This window comes from Euphorbia lathyris, chromosome 2 (genome assembly GCF_963576675.1).
Source record: "Euphorbia lathyris chromosome 2, ddEupLath1.1, whole genome shotgun sequence".
Taxonomy (NCBI): domain Eukaryota; kingdom Viridiplantae; phylum Streptophyta; class Magnoliopsida; order Malpighiales; family Euphorbiaceae; genus Euphorbia; species Euphorbia lathyris.
The window spans coordinates 30,959,442-30,967,454 of NC_088911.1; the positions used below are offsets into that span (position 1 = coordinate 30,959,442).

An 8,013-nucleotide genomic window follows, 5' to 3' on the forward strand; every position below is an offset into this window, starting at 1 on the left:
AAAAGCGTGTAACAACATATTTGTACATTATCCCCCGTAATTAAATGTGATTTCACTATACTTTTTCTGAAAAAAGAAAAACTAATTTATGTAAAATTAATAAACTGACGTGTACTGTTACTTGTTGGATAAATCAATCAAATGAAATGAATAAAGCAAAAAGCTTGCCGCTCACTTTAACATTTGACGGTCTACAGATCTAATCTAACAACCAGACAGACCAGAGAAGAGAATCCATTTACCATTTCACTTGCTGCTCAAATCAGCAAAAGAAAAGTCCACTTTTTTACCGTTAATTTGTTCTTTTCCGTTAACGGCGCACGTTAGTCCTTCATAAAAGCTAGTGACCCATCCTTCTCTGCTTTTCACACCCTTCCTTCTTCATCGATCCATGGGATGGGATGGGATTGCAAAGCATACATACAACAAAAAGAAAATCAAAATTATAAAATCATAAAACCTAGAAAAAGCCAAAAGCTTCTTCGGTACTGATGACTGAGTGAAACCAACGATATCTCCACCTACAGTAATTAAAGCCTCTTTGCTCTGTTCCTTCCCTTCTTTCTCTATATGCTCCACTTCGATTTCATCGATTCAACTCACTAATGGAAGTTTTCCCGTTGAGGTTTGAGCTCATATTTTCAGTTTTTGGGATGAATTCTCCGTTGTTGGATCCTACTCCATTTGCTTCATTCAACTAAGGTTTCCTGCTTCTAGTGCTGTGCTTTCCCTTTGGATTCTTATGCTTACTGTCAGCTTTGATCTCGCCGTTGATTTGTTATAGTCGCACGGATCTAACGGTTGCTTTATTATTATTATTATCAGCGGCGTCGGTGATGTCGGTGCTTTTTTCTGGTAATTTAGTTTCTTTTGCCTTCTCATTTCTAATAGTTTTGGCGGTGGTTGAAATTGAGAGAGAGAGAGAGAGAGTAGAGTTTATCAAAGCTGTTTTGTCCTGTAGCTCAGGCGATTTTTTTTTTTTTGGTAAACAGACGAAGGAGCTCAGGCGAAATTGAGAATGGAAATTGTGACTTATATTTTAGTTCCCGAACTGCTAAAATGGAGATTCTTGGTTAAATTGAGGATTTTATGTTTGTTGTACTAAAAATTAAAAGATTAATCGAGGTCTTTACTTACAAGTAGCAGCAACGAAATTTAAAGGAAACTTTGAAAATTTAGAAATCCTTCTGCATTTCAGCAGTATGAACTACCGGTTTAGATTTACCAATAAAATTAGCAGTTGGTGGTACTTGTAGACTTGTAGGTCATTGAGAGAGAGATATACAGCTACAAATATACATAGAAATGATTTTTGAGATAGTTTTCTATGTTTAGAGCCGATTGAATTTTGCACCATCCAACAAAGAATTTTTTTTTTTTTTTTGTTATTATCTCATGTCTTTGTTGTATTTACTTTTCTTTTTAATACGATGTGCAGAAGTGCCACAAAAAATCCATGCTCTGTCGTTACAACTTTTGGTTTTTTCGTATGTAATTTTCATGATCAATGCCGAATGGGCCAATAATAGACTTGTTGAAGCGCCAATAGCTCCAAGCAGGGCGCCATTGGCTGCACCAGCTATTCCTGATCTTCCCTTGCCAGCCGACCTGCCATCATTTCATAAGCCACATAGGAAGCATTTCTCTGCACTTGTAGCACCTGCGCAGCCACCTAATTATGGTCCACTTATAACTTCTAGTCAGCCCCCTGCTAGTTCTCATTTCTCAAAACCATCAAAGAAGCGCATATTTGTGCCCCCGGCTGTTGGATTGGTAGATATGGCGCCGACACAATCCAGTGGTAGTGCAAACGCTTCTGTTTTACCTCAGCCGCCATTGACCCCTACTTTTTCTGGTAAGACATTCTGTATAGTTTTGTTCATTTGAATTTTGTTCACAACCTACTTAGCTATCAAAGATGGAGTGGAACTTTATACGTTGATGTATTACTTGGTATGCAAACTACTAATCAAGGGCATGAAAATGAATGGAATTATAACCCTGAAATGTTTAAGTAAATATATGTGATTTTGTGTTCTGGCTCAGATACTGATACTAGCATTGTTTTCTCGTCTATTCTTCCAGATTGTTGCAAACCTGAGATGGTGTTGAAAAGAGGGAGCCATGGTTGCCATTGTGTGTATCCAATAAAGCTTGACCTTCTCCTATTGAATGTCTCACAAAATCCTAATTGGAGTATATTTCTGCAAGAACTAGCTTCCCAGCTTGGCTTGCTAGTTTCCCAAATTGAGCTGATAAACTTTTATGTACTCAGCTTGTCAAGATTAAATATTTCAATGGATATTACTCCTCATACAGGAATCAGCTTCTCTTCTAGGGATGTCTCGTCAATTAACTCATCACTTGCATTGCATAAGGTTCATTTTGACTCTACCCTTGTGGGTGATTACAGACTCCTGAACTTAACCTGGTTTGAACCTCCAGCGCCTTCCCAAGGTAAATTTGATTTGTGCTCTGTTACTTTGTGATATGAACTGGATTTTGCAAGCAATGATGTAGTTTTCTCGATCTGATATAGCTTTGGCTGATGGTTTTTCTCGATTACATTTAACATTACTCTGGTATATAGATCCATGGTATCTCTGTGTTTGTGCATCTGAGGCTTTATTGGTTTATTTATTTTGCCTGTTTTCATGCATGTGTTTCTGGGGTTTGGGCCAATTGGGGGCGATTACATGTTGCCTTGGGTCATATAGCTTAATGAGTGCATATATGATGGTCACACCTCTAATACCCATCATTGGTTGGGACATATATTTGTGCATGAAAGTGCATATGGGTATTTTTGTCATAAAATACTTTGTTATTACTTATTACTATTATTCTCATGAATTATGATCTTTGATACCTAATTTGGTTCTCTGAAAGTTGACATATGGATTGGTTTTACCTTGAAGTGAGTTTGAAATGAACATTCCGAGTATAAGACCAACATTTTGTTATACTTAAGCCCGTTTGTTTGCCGGAAAATGTTGTCTTTTGGAAAATATCGGGTCAGAGAAAATTTTGTGTTGGAAAATAAAATATTTTCAGATGTTTGGCACAACACCTGAAAATGGGAAGAAGTGCTGGATGGCTATTGTTTTCAAAATGGTAAGAACGAATAAAATAGGGTTCCAAAAGCTTAGGAAAATGTTAAATGTAAAACATTTTTCTCACTTTCTTCATATAATTTTCTGTTGACTAATCTGAAATTTTCCGCTGACTTATTTTTCTAAGCAAACAAACACTAGAAAATCAATAACGTAACAATATTTTCCGGCAAACAAACGAGGCCTTACTAGGAGAATATTTGTCCTTGAAAGGAAGCAGTTTATATGTGCACTTTAGCCATGCTATCCAGAATAACAACTTACTATAATAGCATTGATATTTCAAGAAATTAATAATCAAAATGGTAATAAATGTACAAATCAACGAAATAAAGAAAGAACAATTGACTTCCAGCTATACATTTAGTTAGTTTAAGATAACCAAAAAAGCTGGATAAGGTGTTCATGTACATCCATTTGTTAATTATCATTATCATTAATTTTAATAGAACCCACTCTGTGTACTTGCCAATTTGTTGCATATTCTGATAAAATCTTTGGGCATCCAAATTTGTAGTTGTGAAAAATATATCAGAACTGGTTGTCTTGATTGTTTGTTGAAGTAACTTTGCATCTCATTTTCAGCTCCTATTGTTGCTTCATCTCCTGCGGAAGCACCAGAACATCAATCTGCAACTGCCACATCAGTTGGTACTTCAAACAAGGGCAACCGTTCAAATATGATACTTGTACTTGGTATTGGTGCTGGCATTGTAATCATTGCTATAATATCCATGCTTGCAATCTGCTCATGTGCATTCCGCCAAGGGAAGCCTAAAGGACCCTCCAAGGAAACTGGTTTGTACCTTCAATAAGCCCTGATTTTGATGCTGTTTTTTGTACTATATCTTTTCCACTGGTTTTAAGAATATCAGCAAATGAAAACTCGTTATCAGCTTTAAACAGTACCTGTTAATATATGTTTGGCTCTTTCGTGGGAAATTGTGGGCGTGCCAGAGAATTATAGTATTCTCGAACTATGGAGTGAAATTGAGTGCGCTTTCTAACTTCTACGTAACAAACGATTGTAAGAATTAAAGAGACCGAAAATTCCTAAAAGATTCGATTATCAAAACGATACGGACCTTACAGAAAATGATGAAACAACAATTAAAATAAAATTGTGCTAGAAAAGATAAATGAACTTTGGATCTGAAAATTGAAACTAAGGGAATGATTGAGTATTCTAAATTGCTGAAGTCTAGAGGTAATTTGCTAGAGTTTTTGCTTGGGTTTGTTGAGTTGTTGAGTTGTTTTGTTGGGGTGTTCTCATCGTGATTCCTTCCTTTAATAGATGTTGGAGGTAACTTCTTGCTTGCTTCCACTTATACACGTTCTCCACCATATTGAGTAACCTCCACTTTGACTTCCACGATGGATTGATATGTATACTTTCTGATTTTTTCTCCTTTTTAATTGGCTCACAAAGACACGTTAAAATATTAACTAGCCTTGGTTCCCCTATGTTTACTTTAAGTCCCCCCTGATGTCCACTATAGGAAGTTGGTTTCCCACGAGGTACACTATGATTTCCCATGAGGTACATTATGTTTCCCACGAGGTACACTATGATTTCCCTTAAGGTACACCATGATTTCCCCTAAGGTACACTAGATAGGAAGTTGGTTTCCCCTAAGGTACACTGTATAGGAAGTTGGTACACTATTTTAGATGTTTCCCCTGAGGGAAACTGAGGTTCACTCTAGGAAATCCTAAGTGAACGATGTACTAGGAAAATATGAAAAGTTTCCCGAAATGAAAAGTTTCCTAAACAGGCCTTTTAAGAAAAAGTTTCCTAAAAAGAAAAGTTTATCCCATGAAAAGAGTAAACCAGGGTATGCAATAAAAAAAACTTTATTTTTGGTGCAAACAATATACTATTTAGATAAATGTTATCCAAATTACCTTTATCAGTGAATGCTGATCCCTATCACATATGGACATACTAATTTATAAGTCTGATAAGAAGAACTTTTTTGCCACAATGTATCCTAGTTAGCTTTTCTTTCCCAGACTTAAGTAATAGATTTCAGTATATGGAATAATTTCATGGACATTCTTGCCAGTGGTTGAGAGAAGACTTCTTGATGTGGATCCAGTTGAGCTGAGTATTTCGGTCTAACTTGGAGATGTAAAAATCTCCTGAAGCACATCCAATTTAAACCAATGGTACAATGGCTTTATTAGAAAAGTGAACGAGACAATTCGGTTTTGGATTCTTTTCTGTAGTTCTTTGGTTCAGTTAAAAATTTCCAAGATTTTTTTGCTGCCTAAGAATGGGAGCGAAAGCTTGAATTGACTGTTTGGAATTCATCATGGTTGTTTACACATGATATTTTTGGTGTGCATAATATTCTATGTATTATACAAAAGTTAATGTTTTTTGTTGCATCCTTTGAATTAGTAGATGGTTCTTATTGCAGAAATCTTGATGTTTCTGTGTTCATTTATTCTTTATTTCATCTTTTTTATTGATTAATTTGTTTATTTTTCTCAGTGAAGCCTAGGACTATGGATGCAGCTCCTGCTGGAGGATCTCTTCCACATCCTTCGAGTACACGGTTTCTAGCCTATGAAGAGCTTAAAGAAGCAACGAACAACTTTGAGCCTGGAAGCATACTTGGAGAGGGCGGATTTGGTAAAGTTTTCAAGGGTGTCCTAAGTGATGGTACAGCTGTAGCAATTAAGAAGCTCACTACCGGAGGACAACAAGGGGATAAAGAATTCCTGGTTGAGGTTGAGATGCTCAGCAGGTTACATCACCGTAATCTTGTCAAACTAGTTGGTTATTATACCAACCGGGACTCTTCACAAAATCTGTTATGTTATGAACTTGTTCCAAATGGAAGCTTAGAGGCCTGGCTTCATGGTAATGTTCTATCGTAAAGGGTTGTTTTAAGTTGAGTAACTTGCCATCAAATGGAACGTTACAATATGTTCATTGTTCAACAATAATTAGATATTACCTAAGTTACACAGTTTCAACACCTTAGATCAGTGAGCCTGCATTGCCATGTCAATGGTTATCAAAAGAAACATGATTGTCTTTCATCCAGGAAAACAGCCGGTGGGACCTTTTACTTTTTGAATATTCTTTGGGTGCTACAGTCTAGTTCGTTGTGGATTTTTATCTTCTCTTCTTTACTGGTCCATATATTGTACAAGGACTAGATTGATCATGCTTGTTGTATATTAACTCACCTAATAATTCAACAAAATCATACATAATAAGATTGTCACCGAGTACCAAACATGGAATATCACACATATGCAAGATGGGAATCCTAATAGGTTGAAGCTTTAGGTATAAATACACTTTGACAGTGTTATCGAGTCCAGGCAATATCTATAGATCTCTGTATATAAATATTGATATTGATTCCCTTTTGCCTCAGGTCCTCTAGGTGTAAATTGTCCTTTGGATTGGGATACCAGAATGAAGATTGCTCTTGATGCCGCAAGAGGACTTGCATACCTGCATGAGGACTCACAGCCATGTGTTATCCACAGAGATTTCAAAGCATCCAATATATTGCTCGAGAACAACTTTAATGCTAAAGTTGCTGATTTTGGACTTGCCAAACAGGCACCTGAAGGCAGAGCAAATTATCTTTCTACTCGTGTCATGGGTACATTTGGGTTAGTTTCAGTCACTCCTCTTTTTCCATTGTTGTTGTTAGATGACATTGGGATAAACCAGCATTGATTTTTTCAGGTACGTAGCTCCAGAATATGCTATGACTGGACATCTGCTAGTAAAAAGTGATGTTTACAGCTACGGAGTTGTCCTCCTTGAGCTGCTGACAGGAAGGAAACCTGTGGATATGTCACAACCATCAGGGCAGGAAAACCTCGTCACTTGGGTTAGTAGTCCTTTCTAGGAGTGTCAATTTTGGTTTCGTGTCAAAATTGTGTTATGTTATATATATATTCCATATGGTTATATATGATATAAATGTCAGAAAAATGATAATCTTGGGTTGTATTGGTTTCAGGCTAGGCCTATTTTTAGAGATAAAGACAGACTAGAAGAGCTTGCTGATCCAACCCTTGGAGGGAAATTTCCCAAGGAAGATTTTGTTCGGGTTTGCACCATTGCAGCAGCTTGTGTAGCTCCTGAGGCGAACCAGCGACCCACCATGGGTGAAGTAGTTCAGTCACTGAAAATGGTACAGCGAGTCACAGAATACCAGGATTCCATGTCAACCTCCAATGCCCGGCCAAACATGAGACAGTCATCCACTACCTTCGAGTCTGACGGGACATCTTCGATATTCTCCTCAGGTCCGTACTCTGGTTTAAGTGCTTTTGATAATGAAAACCTTTCCAGGACAGCAGTTTTCTCGGAAGATCTTCACGAGGGACGATGAATGTATGTTTCCAAATGTAGTTAAACTTAGAACGTTCACATAGTTCTGATCCTCTTGACTGCACAATATCAAGATATGAGAAAATTGGTAAAAAAAATATGAAGTGTATGTAGGAATTCTTTCAGGAAAGGGCATAGATTTCATAGTTGTGATGGGGTTGGGTTTTGTTTTTGTTGTGCCGTGTAAAGTACCACTGTGAAGTTTTCCCGGTTGCAGTGGTGGTTCTGTACGTGGTTGGCCAAATTTTGTATATAAGCTTTATTTATAGCTTTGTCTATTGGATTGTTCTTACTTTTTTGTTACTCTTCTTGTCATATTCTATTTTGCCTTGTTTACTGCTAGTTTTTACCTTTTCCATTTGAAGTCCCTGTAAATGCTGTACCTTGTTTTTTTACCATTTAGGGGAAAAGATCACAACTCCAATTTTGGAAATGCCTTTAATATGCAACAATATTAGAAATACAGACACTGACATGGAACTAACCATTTATCTGCATTCTGCACGGTTCAACAACTCACCACCATTTAAT

At 37.0% G+C, this 8,013-nt stretch overlaps 1 protein-coding gene across 1 annotated transcript; it reads left to right on the forward strand.

The window, feature by feature from the left end:
- The first annotated feature begins 343 nt into the window (after positions 1-343).
- Positions 344-7,785, forward strand: LOC136217635 (proline-rich receptor-like protein kinase PERK15). The gene is made up of 8 exons (XM_066004243.1): positions 344-855; positions 1,439-1,855; positions 2,086-2,457; positions 3,699-3,911; positions 5,611-5,982; positions 6,509-6,752; positions 6,829-6,976; positions 7,109-7,785. The coding sequence occupies exons 1-8, from the start codon at positions 837-839 to the stop codon at positions 7,481-7,483; spliced, it is 2,160 nt and encodes a 719-aa protein (XP_065860315.1). The 5' UTR covers positions 344-836; the 3' UTR covers positions 7,484-7,785.
- Positions 7,786-8,013: the final 228 nt, after the last annotated feature.

Coding starts and splice junctions, on each gene's coding strand:
- LOC136217635 (XM_066004243.1), top strand. Junction 2,458..3,698: donor ACCTCCAGCGCCTTCCCAAG/GTAAATTTGATT, acceptor TCTCATTTTCAG/CTCCTATTGTTGCTTCATCT. Junction 6,753..6,828: donor CGTGTCATGGGTACATTTGG/GTTAGTTTCAGT, acceptor TGATTTTTTCAG/GTACGTAGCTCCAGAATATG.